The 26,935-nt window shown below is 35.2% G+C and overlaps 3 protein-coding genes across 3 annotated transcripts; 2 read left to right on the top strand and 1 right to left on the bottom strand.

Annotated features, from left to right (window-relative positions):
- The first annotated feature begins 500 nt into the window (after window positions 1-500).
- LOC128165739 (dynein light chain Tctex-type protein 2B-like) lies at window positions 501-3,555 on the top strand. Its single transcript, XM_052830562.1, has 2 exons — window positions 501-639; window positions 2,762-3,555. The coding sequence occupies exon 2, from the start codon at window positions 2,775-2,777 to the stop codon at window positions 3,396-3,398; it is 624 nt and encodes a 207-aa protein (XP_052686522.1). The 5' UTR covers window positions 501-639; window positions 2,762-2,774; the 3' UTR covers window positions 3,399-3,555.
- Window positions 3,538-10,832, bottom strand: LOC128165740 (thioredoxin domain-containing protein 12-like). Its single transcript, XM_052830563.1, has 7 exons — window positions 10,601-10,832; window positions 9,430-9,490; window positions 9,241-9,293; window positions 9,073-9,146; window positions 8,510-8,579; window positions 6,376-6,459; window positions 3,538-4,273 (listed from the first exon to the last, which is right to left on the bottom strand). The coding sequence occupies exons 1-7, from the start codon at window positions 10,677-10,679 to the stop codon at window positions 4,188-4,190; spliced, it is 507 nt and encodes a 168-aa protein (XP_052686523.1). The 5' UTR covers window positions 10,680-10,832; the 3' UTR covers window positions 3,538-4,187.
- A 12-nt stretch (window positions 10,833-10,844) lies between these two features.
- LOC128165738 (exosome RNA helicase MTR4-like) lies at window positions 10,845-26,182 on the top strand. The gene is made up of 25 exons (XM_052830561.1): window positions 10,845-11,097; window positions 12,432-12,536; window positions 12,678-12,744; window positions 13,084-13,259; window positions 13,839-14,013; window positions 14,164-14,254; window positions 15,987-16,111; window positions 16,590-16,688; window positions 17,427-17,529; window positions 17,622-17,836; window positions 18,206-18,316; window positions 18,517-18,618; window positions 18,840-18,965; window positions 19,086-19,236; window positions 19,506-19,678; window positions 19,797-19,868; window positions 19,966-20,091; window positions 20,178-20,288; window positions 20,450-20,542; window positions 20,888-20,983; window positions 21,734-21,897; window positions 23,648-23,813; window positions 24,761-24,923; window positions 25,576-25,680; window positions 25,939-26,182. The coding sequence occupies exons 1-25, from the start codon at window positions 10,988-10,990 to the stop codon at window positions 25,989-25,991; spliced, it is 3,078 nt and encodes a 1,025-aa protein (XP_052686521.1). The 5' UTR covers window positions 10,845-10,987; the 3' UTR covers window positions 25,992-26,182.
- Window positions 26,183-26,935: the final 753 nt, after the last annotated feature.

Below are 26,935 nucleotides of genomic sequence, written 5' to 3'. Positions count from 1 at the left end.
CGTTCCCTTCTCAACACACAAATGATAACGGACTATCCATTTATATATATATATATATATATATATATATATATATATATATATATATATATATATATATATATATATATATATATATATATATAATATCCAGTTCGTTTTTACGTTTTGAATTTATTGGACACTTAGTTACATGGTTCTTCAAAATAAAGTACATATCATAAAGAAATTTCATTTAAACTAAAAAAAAACATTTATTTATGAATTTTTTTTTTCATTTTTGTTTGTTTGTTTGTGTGCGCGTTTTTTTTTTTTTTAGCGTCATCAAATGTTATTTAAATGACACTTATACCGTGCCAGTCAAGAAAAAAATAGTATTTGATAGACTAGCGTAACTTTTATTTAAAACTGATTTTTTTCTGCTAGTAAGGACATCAAGGTTTTTTATGACAGCTATACGTTGTGACACACAAAGTTCTGTGTTATCTGATTGTATCTCGTCAATGCATGAGTACCTGGAGAATGTTTTTCGAGTTGTCCAGAATTTAAAGTTCCCCGATCATCGATTGGAGTCCGCCCCGCCCTCCGCCAATTCACTCCAATACCACGACAGTCGGCAGAGGATCCCGCACTACCAACATGCTGTAGGGACTTTGTATGGTAAGACACTAGATCTTAGTGGATTAAAACAGTTAACGAACTATATTATACATAATATGCCAAGTAAAACATAATTGGGGAAAAAAATTCACAATTCAAAGGCTTTTAACCTCAAGAGATTCAAATCTGAGAGAAATACGACCAGCGGAGAAGGTCTTAAAATTTGATTTTTGGTGGCTATAAAATAAGCTCAATTTCTTTGGAATCGAATACTGTTTGGAACTTATATTTAGATTTTTCGTCGATTTCTACCGATTTTGATTCTGATTAGACCTTTCTCTAGTTCTTGTTTAGACTTTTCTCTGCGCTCCCATTTGAATATTTTAATAAACACTGTTCTCTGGTTTCAATTGATTTGAATACTAGTATTGTATACTTTTAGGAGTTCCTTTTGATTTCTATTATATATATAGACTTCATTCTCATTGTATTTTAGTAATATTTATAAATAACTTAAATCATTCTGATGGATTCCATGGGACATTTATGGTTGGCGATTTATTTATTCCGTGTGTCTTGTTGTTTATGTAGATGTTTGGATCTAGGTTTGTACTCTAACCAGGAGGAAGCTTCCTGCCCATACTTTGTCTGCGACAAACACCTTGTCAGATAGTAGATAGATGTCATGTTGTAAATTTTGAATTTACTGGGTGGGTGTAAATACAAAATTTACAACATGACAACTGTTGTAAATTTTGTATTTACACCCACCCAGTAAATTCAAAATTTACAACATGACATAGAGATCAAATTAAAGCCGCGGCCTGTTTACGATTCCAGAGATTTAATAACTGCCTGTATCCCAGAAATAAACGAGCTCCCTCGATCAGTTGTCCCCGAGTTTTAATTTGGCCTCACAGTCTATCAACTCCGGGCAGGTGCCCGCGCGTTTTTACGATTGTAAAGAAAAATGTAACATAATATATACCTCTGTAAGAACCGCAATTGAAATTCCAGATCTGTCTCGATCGATTCCAGTCGAATTATTTTGCAAGCAAGTAGTTCATTGAAAAGCTGGCGATATTATCCCGTTAGCTTTTATCGACTTATGGATTTTGTTCCTTCTTTTCCCTGTCAGAGATCGCGCCAAGAGTCGCGCTCTTTTCTCAATGTGAGAAAAGTAGCCTTAGCGTTTGGCGCTCAGGCGACGCATCGGAGTCTGCAAAGACATTTCACCAATTCAGAGAAAATAAAGCCGCAGAAGAAAGAAGTCCGGATAAAAAGGGATAATGGTTAAGTGGTTGGGGTCCGATCTTTGTGTCCGAGGGTTTAGGGGGGATTGAAGCAATTAGAGGACGTGAATTAAATTGACAGAAGCTCTCTCTAGCAATGTCGGAATTCCATGGAAAAGACCTTTTAACTTGGATTGAATAACAAAATCATAAACAATCAGCGGCATCTCGTCAATCATATTTAAGAATTTTATTTAATCTATATGATAATAATTATAGCGCCAAACAGAAGGCGATCTAGATAAGGTTAAAGTTTTGGCTTTATACTTGGTCAAGGTTCTTTTTATTGTGTTAGCAATTTGTCAACAAGAATGGCAATAAATGATACTTGGAGAATTTTAGTTAGCGCGGATTATGTTCCTAGGAACTTTATCACGAGGTTTTCTGTGTCGTACTATAAATCCAGTGAAGTGTTGTGAGCAATTCCAAACAAATACTGCTAGAATCGGGGCAATAAACTTGACGTTATTTCAATATATCATTACATAATTCTCATGAATCCAACAAGATGCCGTCTTAACAAGAGTCAAACCCGCTACAAGTGTCTTGTCAACAGCAGTTAATCAGGAATCGGCACGTCCCGACAACCAGCATACAACAAGAATATCCTGATTTGGGGGGGGGGGGGGGGGGTCGTTCTCCTTATTCACCGCGCACGGACGTCTCTCCACGACTGGAACCGACCAACCTCGGGTTTAATCTGGCCCAACATATTGGCTTCCTTACTGGGAAAATTCATGGTTTTTTTTCCCTCTTAATTTTTTTTTCTTCAAAATATTACTTAGATATTAAATTGCATTTATTTTACTAACCCTAACTCAATTGCTGAATATGGTCTATTCATTCATTTGGTTAAAATTCTTCAGTTGCATTTTTCATTTTTATTTCAGTAAGCTAACCGATATGAGTGATCGCTTAACCATGGAAGCATTGGAACAACACCAGCACGACGGTGTCCCCCGACAACGGAGGAGATCCTCCATCAAACCCGAGGGCTCCGAGAGCACCGCCCCGGGTCTGGTGGGTCCCAACTTTCGGCGAATGTCGCGGATAGAGCCGCGACCGAGCATACAGTACGGACTCTCGGGCAGACGACCGTCTCAAGCTTCCCGCCGAACTAGCATCTCCGGCACGTCACAGGGAACTAAGCATCACGTGATCCCAGTCCGACTACAGAATACCTACCGAATGCATCCCGAGTCTAAGGAGAAATTCAATGCCGGTCCGGTGGAGAAAATCATGAAGAGTGTGCTGGAGTCGTACCTGGAAGGTGAAGTGTATGAACACAAAATGTGTGCTAACCTAGCTCAGAATTTATCTGACGTCATCAAGTCACGTGTGAAAGACTTAGGTTTCCCGCGGTACAAGTTAGTGTGCAATGTGTTGATTGGAGAAAACTCTAGCCAGGCCGTGATGATGACCAGTCGCTGTCTGTGGAACAGCGACACCGACAATTTTGCGCAGGCGCGGTTCAGCAAGGGCAAGCTGTTTGCCATAGCAACAGTGTTTGCAACCTATTTTGAGTGACCTCATTTTCTTTTAAACCCTTCAGTGCAATGGAACAGCGATACATTTAGCTCAATTAATTTGATATCATTGACTTTCTTTTTATTTATAATTATTTATCAGGAGTGTGATGTTTGTGATAATGTGATAACAAATATAATAAACTATACAGATTTTATTTTCAATATTCTTTAAATTATAAATAATGGTCAAACAATCCATTTCCCAGAGATGAAATAAAATGTCCAAACAAACACAAACTCACAGACTTATCTGACAGCACTCGCACTCTGAGTGAATGTTTGTAAGAATGCATAGCACAGTTACTGGTATGTAAAAGTGAACAACTGCCTGACAGTGTAGAAATCTTTGTTCATAAAATATACACTCTGGTTTTACAGAGAACACTGTTTTTATACAACATAAATCCATAATGTGACTCTCACTACCAATACTAAAATCTACCAATCCCTGTTTACTGGTACACCGACACCCACCCTTAATGTTCAGTCCAAACTATGACTGTCACACACAGGCAAAATCTACCAATCTGAACCATCACCGCACCATCTAGTTCAGCAAAATCTACCAATCTGAACCATCACCGCACCATCTAGTTCAGCAAAATCTACCAATCTAAAACATCACCGCACCATCTAGTTCAGCAATCAGAACACACCCAGCTTAAAACACCGAGATCAAAAGTTTGAGGAAGCGACCCTTGAGTTTCTTTGCATATTTCCAATAAAGTATGATTAAAAAACCTAAAAGAGAGAAAGTGATGAGGGCTGATAGTCCGAGGTCGTCATGTCACAGCTCATCTGACACCGTTTTCTCTTTGTTTTCCTCTGAAGGACTGTGGATTTTCTCCATCACTCTTTTCATGGTCTCCACAACTAGATAAGAAAGAAAGATGAGAATAGTTTAGAAATATTTACTTGACATATTTACAATGCATAAAATCAAGGATGTATATACTATATACATCCCTGATAAAATTAAGGGGAGCATTTTCTTTGAAATTGTTCAATACATTTATACTTTAAAAAGAGAATTTTATTACTCATTCAAGTTCTTCTGTTTTTACAAAAGTGAAAAATTGCAGAAATTTGAATGTTAAGCATTATATATGTGTATGATAGTTGGTATAATAGTGAATATTTTCTCCTTATTTTGGGCTTACTCTTCCACACTACTTTGACTCGCAAGATAGTGAGTGTGTTGGCTTAATTTGGGTGGATTGCTGACGCAGTATAAATAGCTGTAATTGTTTGGACACTTTATCAAGTTTTAATATCTGAGTATAACTAGCAGTAATTGTTTGGACACTTTATCAAAATTATCCTCCGACAATCATAATTCCATTGAAAGACATAAAGAAACACTAAATTTAAAGGCACAATAAAGCCATAATTGCAGGAAAACGTGGTTTGGCCCAGATATTTTTCATCAAGTTTTTCAATACAAATTCATCAGGCAAGAAGAAAGAAAACAGCCATCAATATTAATGACAAAAAGAAAGAAAGGTGTGTTGAGCTACTTTTCCATTCAGTGGCATACTAAAACACAATAAAGCAGCCATATTGCTGTTCTTAAATGTAGATAAAAACATGGGCCAAAGTTTGTCCGTTACTAAAACAAGCACCCAGCTCAAGAGGGCTGTATATTTCTGTGTCAATGAAAGAAAAATACAATACATTAAAAAAAAAATCAATACGAAATATAAGAGAATAAATCGTCTGTCGTCAACAAAGACGTCTGAAATTCATTTGATACTGATTGTCTCTGGGGCATCTTAATAAGACCCATAGGGAGGACTGGGACCATCAAAAGGTGATACCATTAAACCCTCTCATCAAAAGGTTTAAAGACCAGGGACAGGGCAGCTAGCAATCAGCGATCTACCTGTATACATATATCCTATACCTGAGAGGCTGAAGATTTCAACACATTAGATATCTACCTGTGAATCAACACCCTCTACCTGTATACCTATATAAACTTGTGAGGCTGTTGATTCCCACACATCCTAGGAAACTGTATACACTTAACTAATCAACTGGAAGAATTTAAGCTGCAAACTGGATGCATAAATATCCATAATTGATAGCCCCACCGCTGAGTCCTGTATTGTTAGTGTTACTGCTACGCGTCACCTCTTTTAAACTTTATTGACATCTGTAACTAAAAGTGACAGCTGGGGCTTAGAGCCGGGAAAGGATTAGTTTTTTCTCTCTATGAAATACTTTTTATGAAAGAAAAAGTCTCTAATCTTTCGTTACTTTTTCTACATCCTGCTAATACTAAGTTGATGGAAGTTTACAAAACACCCCAAGTCATGATCAAGATTTTGTTTCATCACCAAACGATGTATTTAAATTGTCAAACTATGCCTCCCTAACTCCATGACTTATATACCAATGAAACCAAGACAGGTGAAAGAACTACTGGTAACATTTTTGAATTTCATAATTTCAATACTTTACACTACCACATCAATCCACTTATAACAATTATAGCACTGAGGGATCAATGTACAATATTTTAAACCAATATTCAGTACCACTCAACATTGACTTAAAAATTGATATGAGCACCCTCTAAACAACAAATAAAGCACAACTTGCTGGTGAGAATACAACAATGAAAACAAATAAGACAACTTGCTGTAGTCTGGTGAATATACAACATTGACAACAAATAAATACAACTTGCTGTAGTCTGGTATAATACAACCTTGACAACAAATAAACACAATTTGCTGTAGTCTGGTATAATACAACTTTGACAGCAAATAAATACAACTTGCTGTAGTCTGGTATAATACAACCTTGACAACAAATAAACACAATTTGCTGTAGTCTGGTATAATACAACTTTGACAGCAAATAAACACAATTTGCTGTAGTCTGGTATAATACAACCTTGACAACAAATAAACACAATTTGCTGTAGTCTGGTATAATACAACTTTGACAGCAAATAAAGCACAACTTACTGAGGTCAGGTGAGAAGTAGTAGTACTTGTATTCGTCATGGCCACCGACATTGTAAAACTCCTTCCTGACTGTTCCCTCTGGGTCTGGAATTAGTAATTAAGAACTTAAGTATAAAACTTCTTCCTGACTGTTCCCTCTGGGTCTGGAATTAGTAATAAAAAACTTAAGTATAAAACTTCTTCCTGACTGTTCCCTCTGGGTCTGGAATTAGTAATAAAGAACTTAAGTATAAAACTCCTTCCTGACTGTTCCCTCTGGGTCTGGAATAAGTCACAAAGAACTTACCTGGTAAGTATAAATATTGTAAGACACAATTAACTCAAGTCTTAACATCCTAAGTCACAAAGAACTCAAATCTTAACATATTGGGTGTGCTTAATTTTACTAAAAGGTGTACATGTGTACACTTTTGTAAATCAAGTTCAGTGGTGTAGCATTTTGGTGTACACCAGGTGTACACTTTTGTACACCAGGTCAGGGGCATGTGTTATTGGGTGTAACACTGAATCCAACATAATATGGTGGTTAATGTTATGATAACAAATTTGACAAATACGTTTGAGTAATATAACAGATTAGAAGTTGCATATAAGTTAATTGTCTTTTGTATGAAAGCCTTTACATCTGAAATATTTTTATTTTATTTTATCTATAATAGGAAAAAGCCATGGATTGTCGCTGATCATCATATCCTCTATAAAAACTGCATCCTTGTCCGTCATATCTATCATTAACTTCTCTACACCACACAGTGCACACTATTTAACTTGATACACAGTACAAAATGTTGACACTGGTGTACACCCAGTTACCGTATATACTCGCCTATAAGTCGGATTTTTGGGAGTAAAAAATTAAGTGAAAAGTGGGGGTCCGACTTATAGGTGAGACATAGTAAAAAAAAAATTCACATGAGAGAAGTAAGTTATATTTCTTTTTAAATAATAAACAGATGAATGCAATGAACCTGTGTTCATGAAAAGAAAATTCAAGCAGTCTGTTTTTCACACCTAAGGTGATAATAGATATAGGGGTCATGTCACCTAAAACAACACAAGCCAACACCCCAGTTTAAGGGGCTAATTACCAACCTAATCAGTCAGTAAGGAAATAAATCACTATCATCAAATTTTCAAAAGGACTCTATTTAAATACCTGGTAGTTTTGAAGCTATTACCAACTTGTAATTAGTGTTATAAAAAATAATGGCATTTAAATGAAAAGTTATTAACATCATAGACCCATGATAGAAATAGTCTAGAAGCAATTATGGGGTGAAAAAAAGACAATTTTTTTTAGAACTCAAAACATGTATGATAAAATGTGGTATTTTATTGAGAGTATCTGGAAATAAAAATTTTCCTGAAAAAGTAACCCGACTTATAAGGGAGTCAACAGCAAAATCTTCAAATAAGAGCTGGAAAAAGGCAACCGACTTATAGGCGAACCGTACTTATAGGCGAGTATATAGGCGGTAAGCTAAATCAAGTGGGCCTGTCAAGTCACAAAGAACTCAAGTCTGAATATTTTAATTATCATAGAACTCAAGTCTTAATATTGTAAGTTACAATGAACTCAAGTTTAAATATCTTAAGAATCAAAGAACTCAAGTCTAAATATTGTAAGCCTCAAAGAACTCAGTCTAAAAGTTTAAGTAAATGTGACTCATGTCTAAACAGTATAAGTTATAACTCCATTCTACACTATATCAAATGATAAAACCCAAATCTAAACAATATAGAACAGTAAAGCTCTAATCTAAACATTTTATAAGTTAGAATTCTACACAACTCAAATCTAAATATTGTAAACCAATAGAACTCATATCTTAACATTGTCAGTCAATAGAATCCAAATCTACACATACATGTAAGTCTACAGAATTCAAATTTAAGCATTGTTATTTAAAAAAAAATACTCATACCTTCACTTTGTAAATCAATAAAACTCATATATATAAATAAACATCATAACATTGTTACAATATTTGTTAAATCACAATTAGCCACTTATTCAGAGCTGTAATAATTCTCCAATGATATTTTATGATTAAACACAGGGGAATGTAGCATTCCTACGATAACATGGTGTTACCTAGGGGAATGTAGCATTCTTATGATAACATTGCGTTACCTAGGAAGAGAATTCTGGGAATGTAGCCTCCATCTGGAACATACTGGTCCCCCTTCGGTTCCTCGTCATCCTAAAACAGAAATTAAATTCTGTTCATTTAATCTTTACTTAGTAAAGATGTTTAGCCTGTATCTTAAACTTAAATGAGTCTTCTGTGTCTGAAATGTTTCATATATTCCAACAGAGATATCTGAAGGATGTACAGCAGAAATATATCATACAACAGATATTTCTGGTTATTAAACTTAAATAAGTCTTCTTTTTGCAAATATATCTTTCAAATTGCACATTAAATTTAAAATTTAGAATTCACAGTTAAAGAAGCTATAAGTAATGTAATGTAGGGGTTTGCTTTATGAAAGTAACTACAAATCTAGTAATAGATCTATTTACTAAATAGTGTCGTTCCTTCAAATAATATTAAGAATTTCAGTGCAAAGGGAAATAACCTTATTTAAATGCTCTACGAAAGAAACTTTAACTCAAATAAGCTTTTTCTTTGATTAATTAAGAATATTGAGTAAACCTGGGGGGGGGGGGGGGGGGGGGGGGGTTAAACCTACCTCTGTATGAACCATGATGAAGTTCTTACTGAGTTCTTTGATGTCCTTAGAGTCTGCAAACTGAGGCTTTAAGGCTGTTACAAAAATCACAAGAGTTGGTTTAGTATTATACAGATACATCACAAAGAACAGAGCTGAGATTGTGGGTAATGAGATATTTGTTGTTACCTTTGCATGCCCCACACCAGGTCTTGTGAATGACCAGCATCAGAGGTTTGTTCCTGCAAGATCAATTCATCACAATCAACTGATAGCAGCAGCAAAGTCATTCAACTGTTTGTGATAGAGTCTTTGTGGTGCTTTATTTTGGCGGTATACTTTGTTTACTGGTACAATGTATATATACTTCAGACTTACTGTTCCTTGGCTGCCTGTAATCCATCTTCAAATGTCTTCCATTCAATATCATCACCCCATCCTTTAATATATAACACATCATGCTAGGAAAAAAAGACTTGAAAAAACATGTTATACTTTATAAAATCTTCAAATAGTTGAAATACTTCAAATTCTAAACAAATTTTCAAATAATTGAAACTCAGAACAGTTATGTGTATAGTTATGTGTAACACATGAGCAATTCAATTTTATTTCATTATAGTAGAATCAAGAATATCACTGATGGTTCTTCCGCTATTAAAGTAAACGGGCATCAATTTTCCTCTAGAGACTTGACATTATCAATTAACCTGTGTTTTAACTCTTTAGAATCTCTATATTTGTGGGAACAATAAATGGATTCCCATGATAGAAATCTTGGTACTGGTACTTTTTTTCTAAAGTAAAAATTTTACAAATTAATATAGGCCTACTTGTCTATTTAAAATTTGTATCATTCATTGTGGGGAAAATATTCATTTTACTTTTTATAAAGTGACAATTTTGCTAATAAATACAGCCATAATTCAGGATTTGGCATTTTATTTCCAAATTTTTCTGAGGGTGGCCCCCATATCCCCCCCCCCCCCCCCCCTCAGCAGGATGGGGAAACTCCTATCCCCTCGTCACTCTGCGACGCGGCAAGCAACCTTTTGCTGCTGGGCTACTAATTCACAGATAGGGCTAGTAATAGATTAAATTTAATGGTAGCCCTGCAGGCAACTATGGTATTTAAGTTAGTATCTACCCCTGACAAACAGAATAAATATTCATTTTGCAGTTTTATTTTACCAATTAAGTGGCTATTTTTATTATTGTAATAAGAAATCCTAGTTAATATCCCTTTCAAATTTTTGAATTCTTAGTGCAATAAGGTCCAATTAATACAGCTCCCTATACTTTAGCGGTACTCGGCGGTGGTAGTGGAGAAAACTAAAGTGCAATAACACACTTGTCGATTTTTTTTGCCTCAATAGATTCTAGTCCCTATTTTATTGATAAAAAAGGGTTACTAAAGGAGAAACACAACCTCTTTAACTCAATTAAAAAAGTTAATAAGTTCTTGTCGAGTGACTTAATGAATTATTTCATGTTTCAATCAGCTATTTAGATAATTAAAAATTGATAAGTATTTAACTTGTAAACCTACCTCTAGCTAAATCATTACCAAACACACAAGAAAACAATAGCGGGATAAAAGCACACGTAAAAACAGCTAGAGGTGTCATTCTTTCCTTTCTCCTCGTGTGAAAATGAAAATAGCTGGATAATGCCGATCCCGAGGTAATTGATTAGAAGTAAAGCTAAACGTGCAGTTTTACCATATCATTCTTTAAATCACATGCAAAGATTCGATTTTTTTACAGGAGGTCGTATACATTTGACAAATTGGACGAATGTGTGTTATTTAGAGAAGGCCAGATTACATTAGATCGGGGTCGTGGGTCACAAAATTAAAAACCTTCAAAATCGAAACACATGTTGCTGATTTTAGATTATGATATTCATTTGACCATAAATCTACAAGCGTCTTAAGATGGCAGATGGTTTTGACGACGACTTATTTAATGTGTTTGATGGAGCTGAAACCAAACAGCAACAGAGTACACCAAAAGGGAAAGACGTCCCGAAATCGGATATTGCGAGGTACAGAATAAGAAATTTGATTTGAAAATATTGATCTATTTGGCTAATTGGGACAAGCTAGTTAGTTAAGCTAGATTCTAACTAAACGGTCACTTCAATTTGTTGCTGTATTACATCTTTTAAATGTAGGTTTTCTCTGATTTACTTTAGAAAACTTTTTAAAAAATGTTTTTTTTTCTTGAGATATAAAGTGAAACCAAGATCTCTGTTGTATATCATAATGGTATGGCTTTTGTTACTGCAGAAACAGAGAGAAGTTAGTTTATAAACTTCGTTAAGATCTTTTTTTCTAAAAATTGTCCAGATACATTTAGCGTGATGAGTAACAATTACATTGAGGAAATGACCAAAGCTATTGATCCATACTTAATTATCAGTTTAAAATTACCCAACTCTTTACTGACTGGGCTACTTGCGCCCAACCAGTTCTTGCCAAGTACCATTTCTTGCCAGTGCATTGATACGTCATTTTATCAACACATAAAATTATATATCAGAGTTCCCGAAACGCACCGGTCCACCGGGGATCCCCGGTAAAATTTGAATGGGTCCGGTAAAATCTAAATTTAATCGGTCAAAATGTCCGATAAAATTTACAGAGCGGCACTGTATAAAAAACAATTTACGAGACAGAAAGTCTAAAACTGTTGATTATTTTATTTCAGAGATAATTTATTAGTTGAGTATTTCAATAAAATGCAATAAAAAATATAAAAACGTGCGTTGTTCTTTATCCGGATTTGCGTGTTTTTTCTTTTACACACGTTAGTCAATATCCTATTTGATCATGATCTCGATAAAATTTGGCGGGGAAGAAACTGATGACAATGACTATGAGTCGGAAGCTTTAGAGAGTGAAAGTGACATTGAGCAGCCAGAAGAATTAAATAACTATTTGATACACGAAACTGTTCTTGAAAATGAAAGGGAGTTTGAATGATTTGAATAAGAAATTGAATGAATTAGTCTGAAACATTTTTAAACAACTCTTTTTATTTTAGTTTGCAAATTTTTGCAATCGTTTTAATGTCCGGTAAATTTTACAAATGTCCGGTAAATTTGGAATATTTACAGGACAATTGTCCGACAGATTTTGGACTGGTTTCGGGAACTCTGATATATGAAAATGATGTAACAATGCACTGGTGAGAAATTGTACTCGGCGAAAACTGGTTGGTCACAAGCCAGTAAAGGATTAACCCAATCGCTAGTATTAATTACAGTACTAGGAACTTGACAGTATTAAACCTATATGAATTTTATCTCATACAACTTCATAAATGTACATGTAAAGTAAGCATTATTGCTATATTTTTCTTTCACCTTGGTAAAAGGACAGAGGAACTGCTGCAGAGTATTGTAAGTAATAAGCGAGCGGCCGAGGAAAATGAAGAGGAAGAAGAACACCAACCAAAAAAACAGAAAGCGGAGGACACAGGGTAGGTCAAGAACCATAACTCTGTCAAGACATTCTATCACCGACAGCTTTCTTCTTTGGGGACCATATCTATTTATCTGTTTATTTCACATTAACATTGATTTAGTGAAAAGGTTGTAATTTCTGTGTAACTGTTTTGTAGACAGACAGAAATCATGTCCAGAATCCAGGTTCACAGAGTGGAGACGGTGGAGGCCTGCCTACACGAGGTCTGTATGAGGGCTATGGTTTTCAGCATTTATGTTGGACAAGATGTCAGCTGTTATTTTAACAGGTGGTGGTTCTTGTGCTTATAAAAAGATAATTGTTAGCATTAATTCGGGGTTAGTTTTTTTGTTGTCAGAATTTGCATTGAAGTTATATAATTATAATTTCACGTCTTGTTGCTATGAATTTTTGTGATTTTTTAAAATTCTTCTCATGGTCAAATTATAAACTCTTTTACATTACACTACAATACATAGCATTATGATTCTAAAAATAAACCTTGCATCATTTCTTGGTTGTTCCTTTTATTTTTTACTGAAATATATGAACTTCTGTTACAGGTGGCTATCCCCCCAGAGGCAGAATTTGTTCCCCTGAAGCCTATGATGGAGAAACCAGCCAAGGAGTACCCATTTATTCTGGATCCTTTCCAGAAAGAGGCTCTGCTGTGTCTGGAGAACAACCAGTCTGTCCTTGTGTCGGCCCACACATCAGCCGGCAAAACAGTGGTGGCTGTGTAAGTATATACATAATATACACATGATGTAGATATTCTGTACATATACATAATGTACACAGGATGTAGATATTCTGTACATATACATATACAATTCAATTTCTTTATTAACCAATTAAGGGCCCTCAAGGGGCAACATGAAGACTGTTGACATACAACATCCAATGAACATAAAACATTCAATAAACATATATCTAATGTATAATCTAATCTAATGTATACAGTCGGGAAAACCGTGCTGGCTGTACATATACATTATATATACATGATTTAGATTTTTTGTACATATACATATATCTAATGAATAATCTAATCTAATCCATACAGTCAAGAACACGGTGCTTGTGTGTAAGTACATATACCTAACATACACATGATTTAGATTTTCTGTACATATACTTATATTTAATATAAACAGACAGGAAAACCACAGTTGCTGTGTAAGTACATGTACCAGGTATATACATAATGGAGGTCTCTGTGCAGTGTTTATAAACTTTACATATTGTTTAGTACCAGACAAGTGTCTATTCAGAAGTTAGGCATGGATTTTGAATCTTGACATTTGGTGACCTTTAGGTACGCTATAGCGATGTCTCTGAGGGACAAACAGCGGGTCATCTACACGTCCCCCATCAAAGCACTCAGTAACCAGAAATACCGGGAGCTGTACGAAGAGTTCCAGGATGTAGGTCTGATGACGGGAGACGTAACAATAAATCCCACCGCCAGCTGTCTTGTCATGACAACAGAGGTCAGTTAACATGATAAAGTGTGTCTTGTCACATTAATAACTCAAAAGTACATGTAAGAAACAGATATTCAAAATTTATATTGTAATGTTCAAAGAAAATATGGTCCCTTTAACTTGTAACTGACATTTTAATATTGACCTCATGGACAGATTCTGAGGAGCATGCTGTACAGGGGATCAGAGATTATGAGGGAGGTGGGCTGGGTCATATTCGATGAGATCCACTACATGCGAGATAAAGGTAAGACGTAATTCAGTAAGTCAGGAGAGATAAAGGTAAGGCCTGATTCATTGAGTCAGGAGACAGAGAGGTAGGACCTGATTTATTGGATCAGGCATCTTATAGTGTATGGTGTACTTGTAAAGTGAGGCCTCAAGTTTAAAGTCGAAACATTATTACAGACTCTCTTTTGATATTAAGGTCATCAAATTAAATTTAAAAAAAAAATGAATATTGAGTATGTGCTAAGTGCTTGTAATGTATCCTATGTGTCCTCTGCAACACAAGCTGTTTTTTGTATTGTTTGTGACTTTCTTTGTGGACAGAGAGAGGTGTGGTGTGGGAGGATTTTTATACCCCCGCAAACGAAGTTTAGGGGGGTATATTGGTTTCACCCTGTCCGTCTGTCCGTCTGTCCGTCTGTCTGTAGACGCAACTTTGTCCCCCCTATAGAATTTTTTATTACTGCATGGAACAGTTTGAAAATTTGTACATATGTTGAACACCATCTGAAGATGTGCACCTGCAATTTTTTTTAAGATCAGACAAGATTTAATGATTTTATGACAGTTTTCATTTTCCTTATTCTATATATTGTACACTAATGTTGAAAAGTAAGGGAGGTAATCCTTACAGATTTTATTAATTAATTAATAGAAAACACTCTAAAATATATTTATATAAATACATCCAGATGGAGTTTTTTGTCTTTATGTCTTAATTAATAAAAAAAAATTATTTTTTATAAGTATTCTATCAACTGACAATGCAAAGTTTTTGTTTGTCAATGATAAATTCTTAGGAGCTGATGAGAACATCAAAGACAAGTGTGGCTGAATTCATTTGTCCCAAGGGAGCCATTATCTGAGCCATGGCTCAGATGGAGCATGTGTTTAGGGGAAATTGATAATCTGTAAAATGGGTGATTGTTTTGGGGCTATTTTAAAACTGTTTCATGTAAACCAAAAGGTCTATCATTATAAGGAAATAGATAATATAATTATTAATAAAGAAGTTAAACTATTTTTAGAGGTTGTTGAAATTTATTTGTCAAGTAATTTGATGAAGTGACCCTATTGGGCATTAATTTAAATGAAATTCAAAATTACTGATATGATTGTAGTGTTTTGGCAATTTTAAAATTGTTTGTAATATTAAATTTTCTTTTTTACATATTTTTACATAGTATGGTAATTATTATGGTAATGTTTTGGGAGTTTATTAAATTTAACAAACTCATCAAAGAAAATCATAGTCCTATGGGATCAATTTTCTGATATGGAGTTCAATTGTGCCATAGGAGAAAGTGAGAAAAATTTGAAACAACTAATTGCATCTGTCAAGACTCTTATTAGAAAGATATTGAAAGTTTTATCAACAGAAGAGCATTGCTTGGCTACCGGTATTTCTATTCACTGCAAAGGGAGGGGTTATTGTCATTTTGTTGGTTTTTCCTTAAATCAATTAAATTAAAATAATATATCATCAAAAACATACATTTGTAAATGTATTGCTGTTATAGATATGTTTTTACAGTGAAATTCTGACAATTTTGATTTTAAGTTTTCTTTGTTAACTTTTTTTTTTTTTTTTACAATTCTAGAATTTTTTTTTTTTATGTGTTCCAAACCTTAATTATTATTCAATTCAATTATTTGTCCCATTTGAAATTAGCCTAGCGGGGGTATTAGTCCCATTAGGACAGTTCTAGTTATACTTTGTTGTGAGACTGATTATTTGTTATTGCTGACAGAGAGGGGTGTGGTGTGGGAGGAGACCATCATTCTACTTCCTGATAACGTCCATTACGTGTTCCTGTCGGCCACCATCCCTAACGCCAGACAATTCGCCGAATGGATCTGCCACCTCCACCATCAGGTCAGCTTTAATTCACTCGTCTTTTGCCTGTCCATGTTATAATAGCTAATGACTCAAATTTATGTCATCAATAATAGAATCAATTCACTGTAAAATACAAATCTGTCTTTGCCATTGAATTTATACATAAGAAAAGCCATACAATATTTTTTTGAAAATTAAAAAGATAAGCTATCAAAAACATGATGAATGTAATGCTGCTCCGCATTGACATTTTGTTTCTTTCAATTATTTGAGGACCTGTATTAATGTATATTTAACACATTCTGGTAATTCTGTAAAATTTGTTGGTTATTTTTTCATCTGACATGCAGTAATGTATGGTACTGTATGCAGTAATGATCATTTGTTATATATATTGTATAATGTTATAACATTTTATCTGTAATCATGTTTCACTTAATATCATCCTTTGGTATTTTGTAATCTCATTCACTTGACCTGTTGTCCTGTAACCTTTGACCTGTTTTGTTTACAGCCCTGTCATGTGGTATACACAGACTATCGACCCACTCCTTTACAACATTACATCTTCCCAGCAGGGAGTAACGGGATTTATATGGTGGTTGATGAAAACGTAAGTTTGGAGTTATATTGTGGTCAATAGAAATGTAGTGTATATAAAGAAGTATGGGTTCATATGGTCGTAGATGAACGCAGGGTTTTTTTAGGGGTCGTAGGGGGCCTGTATTCGGCCCCATTCCCAACGGTACATGTTTTTCCCAATTTAATCACAGAAAATTCCCAAAAGTTAAAACAAATAATTAAAAAAAAAAAAGTGTCCCAAAGTTCGTGAAAAGTAAATGGGGATTGGGGTTTTAAAAATCTAAACTGCATGCTCCAAATAAGAGCCACCATATTGTAACTGTCATCCATGTCGCACAATTCAAAGTATTACAGAAACAAAATTAAACTGGATGATAAAATCTGGTTAAACCTATTTCCACATACTTTTCTAACAATACGGTTACGGAAAGTAATCCTCAATTATGTCTTATTTGAAATTATTAAGAGAAATGTAAGGTATGACATTTTTCCCAATTTCATCCAAATGTTGCTATTTTTCCCAAATGGAAAGGCCCAGGCCCTTGTTTTTGGGACCTAAAAAAACCCTGGAATGTCAGTCTATCTAGAGTAGTCATGACAACTTTCAGTGAAACATAGAAGATAAAAATTCCAGAACAAGCATAACTTTAAGTCTTGAAATGATTGAATTGAAGCTTCTAAGATATAAAGGTTGTTTGTGTATTACCGTATGACAGATATATAATGTAGTAAATGTTGTTTACCTGTGTTAATTACCTGTGTTAATTAGGGAGAATTCCGGGAAGAAAACTTCAGCACTGCCATGTCTGTGTTGAGGGACGCTGGTGGGGCTGCCAAGGGGGATCAGAGGGGCCGCAGAGGGGGGTTTAAAGGTCAGTTCAGGTTGCAGCCAGAAATACTTGTAATAAAATTTCAACAGGAAAACTACAGTGGAACCTATTTATTTTTATTTCCTTTTCCCCAGCCGCTGAATCCAACTGTTTTAACATTGTGAAGATGATAATGGAGAGGAACTTTGCCCCGGTGATTGTGTTTAGCTTCAGTAAGAAGGACTGTGAAGCCTATGCCTTACAGATGTCTAAACTGAACTTTAACTCAGAGGAAGAAAAAGCTCTGGTGGATGAAGTGTTCAATAATGCTATAGACAACCTGTCTGACGATGACAAAAAACTACCACAGGTAAATCCTGCATACAGGACTCAAAATATTAACCAATGCAGTCATGGAAAATCACAATGAATTAAACAGTACTTATATTGTCACACTGAGAGATAGGTAAACTAAAGGCTACAAGTAAACAATATCTCATTACCCAGGTAAAAAAAATCATAGGAAAATTTGTAATAGGAGATCAGCAAAGAGACAGACAACAAGTCATGATCTTGTAGATAAGAAATGACTACAGTTAATTTGCAGAACATATTTTGTCACATTGAATTAGAAAAAGATCATAGATGCCACGACTGCACAGATTGGTGGGTAAAGCCTACCTCTAAAGAACTCTATCACACTTAGCCTCCCTTGTTTTACACTCGCTTTTAATTTCAGGTGGAGCATGTTCTCCCCTTACTGAGGAAGGGCATCGGAGTCCATCACTCAGGACTGCTGCCTCTGTTAAAGGAGACCATTGAAATTCTGTTCTCTGAGGGACTTATAAAGGTAATGTGTAACAATCCACTAAAGTTTTTGACATTGTGTTTTAAGAATTACGTATTATACTTTTAAACATTTGTTAAACATTTGAATTTTGAATTGCATTTTTTGAATGAGAAAGCTTATGATACTTGGAGAGGTCTCCAACAGTGATCCTCTTACATACTCCTACCAGTACTTCAAAGTCTTTTTTGACTTTATTTCAGGCCCTTTTTGCTACAGAGACGTTTTCTATGGGACTTAACATGCCGGCAAGGACTGTTCTCTTTACAGCTGCTCGAAAGTTTGATGGCAAAGATTTCAGATGGGTAAATTTGTAAAGTTGTGAAATAAAAAAAAACAAGACTAGTCTATAAGACCTATTAAAGAACGAAAGCAAACACTTTCTATACATACTGAGTTTCCAGTGTTGGAACTTTTACATCTTGCAGCATGTAGGCACGATTTTTGCGTGTGATGAATCTAAGGCCACAATGCAGGTCCTAGATGTGCATCAATTTATTAACTGGTTGCTGTTTATAATATTTAGGTGACGTCAGGTGAATACATACAGATGAGTGGGCGAGCCGGTCGCCGTGGTATTGATGATAGAGGAATCGTCATACTGATGGTGGACGAAAAGATCAGTCCGTCAGTCGGGAAACAAATTGTCAAGGTAAGATACCAGGATCTATGGACATTAAATGTAACCATTCACAGACTTCATGTATACAGTGACATTCTACTTGTATTACAAAAGAAAGGTTTAATCATGCTCTGGTTCCTTCTGTTGCAGGGCCAAGCTGACCCTTTGAACTCGGCGTTCCACTTGACTTACAACATGGTGCTCAATCTATTACGAGTGGAGGAAATCAACCCAGAGTACATGTTGGAACGGTCCTTTTATCAGTTCCAGAACTACGCCTCGATACCTGAACTGTGCGAGAGTAAGTGTTTCAGAGTGATGGGATAATGACTTACAAGTAACTGTGGGATGGGAGTAGTGGTAGGCTCGGAGAAGGGACTGGTATTGTGGGCATAAGTTTTAGTGAAATTCAAATTCAAAATAGGTAGATTAAACAAACATGGTTAAGAAATATTTTTGTGTGGAACGGTGGATAAATATACAGTAAGTGTCAGTAGTTTTTTTGGAGTGAAGGAGTATGGGAGTGTGTCCATTTGATGTGTGTCAGTTCATGACTGGGCATTATTGTAGAGCTCAAAGACACAGAAGAGAAGTACAATAAACTAACAGTAGAAAACGAGGACAGTGTGGCCTCCTATTACAAAATCAGACAACAGCTGGACAACCTGGGCAAGGAATTGCTGACCTTCATACAGAAACCACAGTACATCTTGCCCTTCCTACAGCCTGGGCGTCTTGTACAGGTAAGTCTAGTTTTGGAGTACAGGTACCTTAGTACATCCTGCCTTTCCTACAAGTCTGTGCAGGAGCTAGGACAATTGTTATCTAACTTTTGTAGATAAATTTGTGAATCTCTTTCAGGTGAAAAATGAAAAAGATGAATTTGGGTGGGGAGCAGTCATTAACTTTCAGAAGAAAGCAAATCAGAGCAAAGTAAGTTTTATCTGCGTAGCTCTTATTTTTTTATGTACACGTCAATAGTAGAAAAAAAGGAATTAGCAGATGTACTGATAACTTTTATCTTTTTTAGACACCCTCGGGGGCAGAATCCTCTTATGTGGTAGAAGTATTGCTGAACTTGTCGCGGGAAACATCCCGAAGTAAAGACGTCAACACTATAAAACCGTGCCCTAAAGGTGAAAAGGGAGAGATGCAGGTAAGACTTCCAGACTACACTGATTTTTTATCTTTATTCGCTGTTGAAGCAAGTTTTATGATCTGATTTCATGCTTCAACCAACAGGTTGTTCCAGTTCTTGTCCATTTGATCCAAGCCATCAGTGCAGTAAGGTTATACATCCCCAGTGACCTCCGACCCCCAGATAATCGTCAGAGTGTACTCAAATCAATACAGGTGTGTGCAATGGATATACAGAAAAACAGATAAAAATGCTAAAGAAAAATTTTAAATAAAAAGTTTTATTAAATCAAGGGAGAGATTCTCTGTGATTTATTTTTTTTAAAAATATATTTGACAAGTACCAGTATATATAGGGAAAGTTTTTGTTAATATAGGAAGTTGAGAAACGTTTTCCTGATGGAATTCCCCTACTGGATCCAATAGAGGATATGGGAATTAAGGAGAAAGGTCTCAAGGACATTGTCAAGGTAGCCATCTTGCTTTGCAATTTGCATTTTCAAGTCATGTAACGTAATAGGGTTCTTGTTGCAATATACTGTAAATTCCTAATTAAAAGTGATGAATTAATATCTGTGTAAAATTTCAAAAGGCACATCTCGCGAATTTGAAAATCTCGCTTTTATTTTTCTGACAGATGTAAACTAAAAAAAGTATGCTAATAATCTGGTGTTTGCAATTTTATATTCTTGCGATTTGATGCAAAATGGTTGAATCGCGGAATTAAGTACTCGCGAAAAATAAGGATTCTACAGTATTCTGATATGGAGATATCATTTGTTTGATGTCATTTTAAATGAGAACTGATTTTACAGAAAACCGAGGCATTTGAACACAGAATGTACTCCCATCCTCTTCACAAAGACAGCAACTTGGAGAATCTGTATACACAGTACCAGAGTAAAGCCCAGGTAAATACAGGTCACACAGTTTTAGAGTATAGCCCAGGTAAACACAGGTCACACAGTACTAGAGTCAAGCCCAGGAAAATACAGGTCACACAGTACCACAGTAAAACCCAGGTAAATACGGGTCACACAGTACCAGAGTAAAGCCCAGATAAACACAGGTCACACAGTACCAGAGTAAAGCCCAGGTAAACACAGGTCAACCAGTACCAGAGTAAAAACCAGGTACATTTGTAAACACAGGTCAACCAGTACCAGAGTAAAAACCAGGTAAACACAGGTCAACCAGTACCAGAGTAAAGCCCAGGTAAACACGGGTCACACAGAACCAGAGTAAAGCCCAGGTAAATACAGGTCACATAGTACCAGAGTAAAGCCCAGGTAAATACAGGTCACAGAGTACCAGAGTAAAGCCCAGGTAAACACGGGTCACACAGTACCAGAGTAAAGCCCAGGTAAACACGGGTCACACAGTACCAGGGTAAAGCCCAGGTAAATACAGGTCACACAGTACCAGAGTAAAAACCAGGTAAACACGGGACTGATTAAATATCTTATCAACCTTATAATTATGCTTTCTGTATACATAGCCCTGGTAAATAGAATCTTTCATCAAAGTGGTACATTCTTATACTAGAGGAATATTGTTATATGAAGTTTCTGTAAAAAGTGATAATTAAACAAAGCATGCTAGTGAAAAAAAACCAACATTAAGCCTATAATTGGCTTAGATATTCACCTATATACTTGTAGGTTGGAAATGAGATCAGGGCAATAAAATCAGAACTCAAGAAAAAGAAGTCACTGCTGCAAATGGATGAGTTAAAATGTCGTAAGAGAGTGCTGCGTCGGATGGGATACTGCACTGCCTCGGACGTGATAGAACTTAAGGGCAGAGTGGCGTGTGAAATCAGCAGGTCAGAACAGATAGTTATACCCCCGCAAACGAAGTTTAGGGGGGTATATTGGTTTCACCCTGTCCGTCTGTCCGTCTGTCTGTCTGTCCGTCTGTCTGTCTGTCCGTCTGTCCGTCTGTCTGTAGACGCAACTTTGTCCCCCCTATAGAATTTTTTATTACTGCATGGAACAGTTTGAAAATTTGTACATATGTTGAACACCATCTGAAGATGTGCACCTGCAATTTTTTTTAAGATCAGACAAGATTTAATGATTTTATGACAGTTTTCATTTTCCTTATTCTATATATTGTACACTAATGTTGAAAAGTAAGGGAGGTAATCATTACAGATTTTATTGATTAATTAATAGAAAACACTCTAAAATATATTTATATAAATACATCCAGATGGAGTTTTTTGTCTTTATGTCTTAATTAATAAAAAAAAAATTATTTTTTATAAGTATTCTATCAACTGACAATGCAAAGTTTTTGTTTGTCAATGATAAATTCTTAGGAGCTAATGAGAACATCAAAGACAAGTGTGGCTGAATTCATTCGTCCCAAGGGAGCCATTATCTGAGCCATGGCTCAGATGGAGCATGTGTTTAGGGGAAATTGATAATCTGTAAAATGGGTGATGGTTTTGAGGCTATTTTAAAACTGTTTCATGTAAACCAAAAGGTCTATCATTATAAGGAAATAAATAATATAATTATTAATAAAGAAGTTAAACTATTTTTAGCGGTTGTTTAAATTTATTTGTCAAGTAATTTTATGAAGTGACCCTATTGGGCATTAATTTAAATGAAATTCAAAATTACTGATATGATTGTAGTGTTTTGGCAATTTTAAAATTGTTTGTAATATTGAATTTTCTTTTTTACATATTTTTACATAGTATGGTAATTATGGTAATGTTTTGGGAGTTTATTAAACTTAACAAGCTCACCAAAGAAAATCATAGTCCTATGGGATCAATTTTCTGATATGGAGTTCAATTGTGCCATAGGAGAAAGTGAGGAAAATTTGAAACAACTAATTGCATCTGTCAAGACTCTTATTAGAAAGATATTGAAAGTTTTATCAACAGAAGAGCATTGCTTGGCTACCGGTATTTCTATTCACTGCAAAGGGAGGGGTTATTGTCATTTTGTTGGTTTTTCTTTAAATCAATTAAATTAAAAAAAAAAATATCATCAAATACATACATTTGTAAATGTATTACTGTTATAGATATGTATTTACAGTGAAATTCTGACAATTTTGATTTTAATTTTTCTTTGTTAACTATTTTTTTTTTTTTTTTACAATTCTAGAATTTTTTTTTTGTATGTGTTCCAAACCTTAATTATTATTCAATTCAATTATTTGTCCCATTTGAAATTAGCCTAGCGGGGGTATTAGTCCCATTAGGACAGTTCTAGTTACCATAGTGAAGGCAACCAATTGTAATTTAGATTACCTGGGAATGTTACTTGTATACAGTGAGATCATTAGCATTGTAATGTTGTTAGTGTAGATTATGTATTAAGCGATCCAGAGAATGAATACATGGACATGAAACCAGTTGCATATTGTATCAATCTTATTCAAAATAGAACTTCCATCCCTCCTCAATTTTGATATGTCCACTTCCACGCAACATATCGAAAACCAGGGAGGGAATGGAAGTTCTAATTCTAATTACATTGATATTGTACATGGTTACTTTGTTATGTGTGCTCAAAAGAGTCCTGTAATTATAATCAATGTCTGTCTGTCTGTAGTGGGGATGAGCTGCTATTAACGGAACTGTTATTCAACGGAGTGTTCAACGACCTGACCCACCAGCAGTGCTGCGCCCTGGTGTCGTGTTTCGTGTTCCAGGAGAATGCGGGCTCAGAAACGCCGAAGCTGACCGAGGAGCTCTCAGGACCCCTCAGGATCATGCAGGTAAGTTTATACACTATACAGATAGTCACAATCAAGTCAGTAACAATTTACAGGTATGTACATGACTATCAGTACATGAAGATTATCTCTGACCAAGGATCATGCAGGTAATAACCTTATACACATGTAGATAATGCATGTAGATTATCTCTGACCAAGGATCATGCAGGTACTAACCTTATACACATGTAGATAATGCATGAAGATTATCTCTGACCAAGGATCATGCAGGTACTAACCTTATACACATGTAGATAATGCATGAAGATTATCTCTGACCGAGGATCATGCAGGTACTAACCTTATACACATGTAGATAATGCATGAAGATTATCTCTCACCAAGGATCATGCAGGTACTAACCTTATACACATGTAGATAATGCATGAAGATTATCTCTGACCAAGGATCATGCAGGTACTAACCTTATACACATGTAGATAATGCATGAAGATTATCTCTGACCAAGGATCATGCAGGTACTTACCTTATACACATGTAGATAATGCATGAAGATTATCTCTGACCAAGGATCATGCAGGTACTAACCTTATACACATGTAGATAATGCATGAAGATTATCTCTGACCGAGGATCATGCAGGTACTAACCTTATACACATGTAGATAATGCATGAAGATTATCTCTCACCAAGGATCATGCAGGTACTAACCTTATACACATGTAGATAATGCATACAGTAAGGATATCATTATCATGCCACAAAAACCATCTTTAACAAAATTAAAGTCATTTATTGAGGGAGATCCAAACACACATACATGTACTGTTGATTGCACTTGATGCTCTTAAGACTTTTCCAAACCATTTATCTAAAGTTGGGTGAACATTTGTTCCTGAAAAATAATTGGAAGTTGGAAGAACGTGACTATAGAATGAATGTCAAATGAAAATTCTTCTAATAATGATAATTTTTAATTTAATAGGATACAGCTCGCCGAATAGCACGGGTAAGTATTGAGGCCAAGCTAGAGATGAATGAGGAAGACTACGTCTCCACGTTTAAACCTCACATGATGGACGTCGTCAATGCTTGGTGTAACGGTGCCACCTTCTCACAGATCTGCAAAATGACCAACATATTTGAGGGTAAGATTTCATGTTTTTATATTCTGTAGAATCAGTTATATTCAAGGGGGAAAATTTTCATTGTCTAATAAAAAAAGTACCAATTTGTGTGGATGCAAAAGTTATTTATTTCATGTAAATAATTATATGTCAAGTACAAATGTTCTGTCAGTGTCGGGGGATAGATATATGAATAAGAGGTACCCAAAATGGATATTGAGCCCCTACCACCCTAATGAATCTTCAGTCTGTGTGAGGGAAGATGTTGGCCAGTGCAAGTTTAATTTTGTCTTATTTCTAGGTTATGCTTTATGTACTAGTACACTTTTGTACAGAGAGTTGTAAACAATCTCTCCATAAATAGATAAACTACAAGAATCACAAAAAATATATACTACAGTAAAACATGCTTATAACAAAGGAAGAGAATATGAACGGTTTTGATTCATTGTAAATTTAACCCATTACATTCAACAATTGGATAATACATCTTAACACTAAAGAGAAAGGCAAGGACTGCACTGTCAGCACGAGTTCATTATAATCTTGTTCGCTGTAACCGTGTTTAACTGAATGGCATATTACAGGGAGCACTATCCACTGAAAGCTTTTATTTCATTATATGTCATTGTACATTCACTGTAACGATGTTTCTCTGTTTGCTATAATACAGGTAGCATCATCCGCTGTATGAGGCGACTGGAAGAGACTCTCCGTCAGTTGATGCAGGCTGCTAAAGCCATTGGAAATTCTGAGCTTGAAAACAAATTTGCTGAAGGTAACAGAGTATGCTGATATAGATTTGTTTTTATTATGATCACTGTTGTAAATTATAGTAATATCAGGGTTTTTTTTTGTATTTGTTAAGTTAATATTCTAGCAGCAAATGAGAAATGGACATACCCTTTCTTGACAATTTCCATTGTGTATATTCTTTCTCCAATTCATGAAGCAGAAAAAAACATCCTAATAAGTAACTAGTGATATGAAATCTATGACAAATAAGACACTCAGTGTTCTGTCCCTCTCTTTACAGGAATACGAAGCATCAAGAGAGACATTGTATTTGCTGCCAGTTTGTACCTGTAGTGAATCAGTCAGCATTGAATGGAACCTCAACAGCTATCAAAGCAACATGAACTTTTGGCTCTCTAGTTTCACTGATATAAGACATTTTTTGTTTTGTTTTATGAAATATGTACATATTTTTATCATTTCATAAACCTGTACATTGTACATAAGTGTTATGTACAAGATCCTCATTAAAGTGACTCACCTCTTTCTGTTTTCAGTCTTCATGACAAGTCAGTAATATTGGGTGGATGAGTGAAAATGTGGTACCTTCGATTCCACAAAGTGCTTAAATTCACAATTTGTACACTATAAATTGGACCATTTTTTTTCCTTTAACAGGTATTATTCAACCTTTTAGACTTACTAGTAGTAGTTTTTTTTGAAGATTTTGCAAGGACATGATATCTTATAGGTTCATGCAAAGGTTAAGGATATTTTAATTAAAAGTTTAGAGTATTCCTAAGTAAAATGGAATCATAATATTGATGTACATCTGTCTATCTCTGCCAGTCTATCTGTCTATCCCACTTTAATGTCTGGTCCATAACTATTTAAGCGCTCAAACTTGACCTAATTGTTGTCCATGACCTGAGGGTGGTTATGACTAGATCTGAGGTCATTGACCAGGATCAAAGTCACATTATCATCATCATATTTATCCAAAAAGAGCAGTTTTGGTTGTTTTAGAAAATGTGGTGGATAAGTACATACATGCTTCCTGACTGATTTACAAAGGTTATGTGTCAAATGTTTTTAAATTAATGATAATTAATCTGCATATACAAAAGCTCAGTTTGGTTTAAAAGTTTGGTCTAGTTTTATCACTTATCGGATTTACTTGGCTTCATCTTAAGTGAAAATAACTGTCACATATAAAGCAATGTTAAATACAATGATGTTTTTCGCAGAAAAAAATTTGAAAATATATACTTGCATAAAATAGTGTAAATTTGACCTTT

Source organism: Crassostrea angulata, chromosome 10, assembly GCF_025612915.1.
Source record: "Crassostrea angulata isolate pt1a10 chromosome 10, ASM2561291v2, whole genome shotgun sequence".
In the NCBI taxonomy this organism is placed as follows: Eukaryota; Metazoa; Mollusca; class Bivalvia; order Ostreida; family Ostreidae; genus Magallana; species Magallana angulata.
Note: the sequence above shows the minus strand (reverse complement) of the source record. Positions and strands in the feature narration are given on the sequence as shown.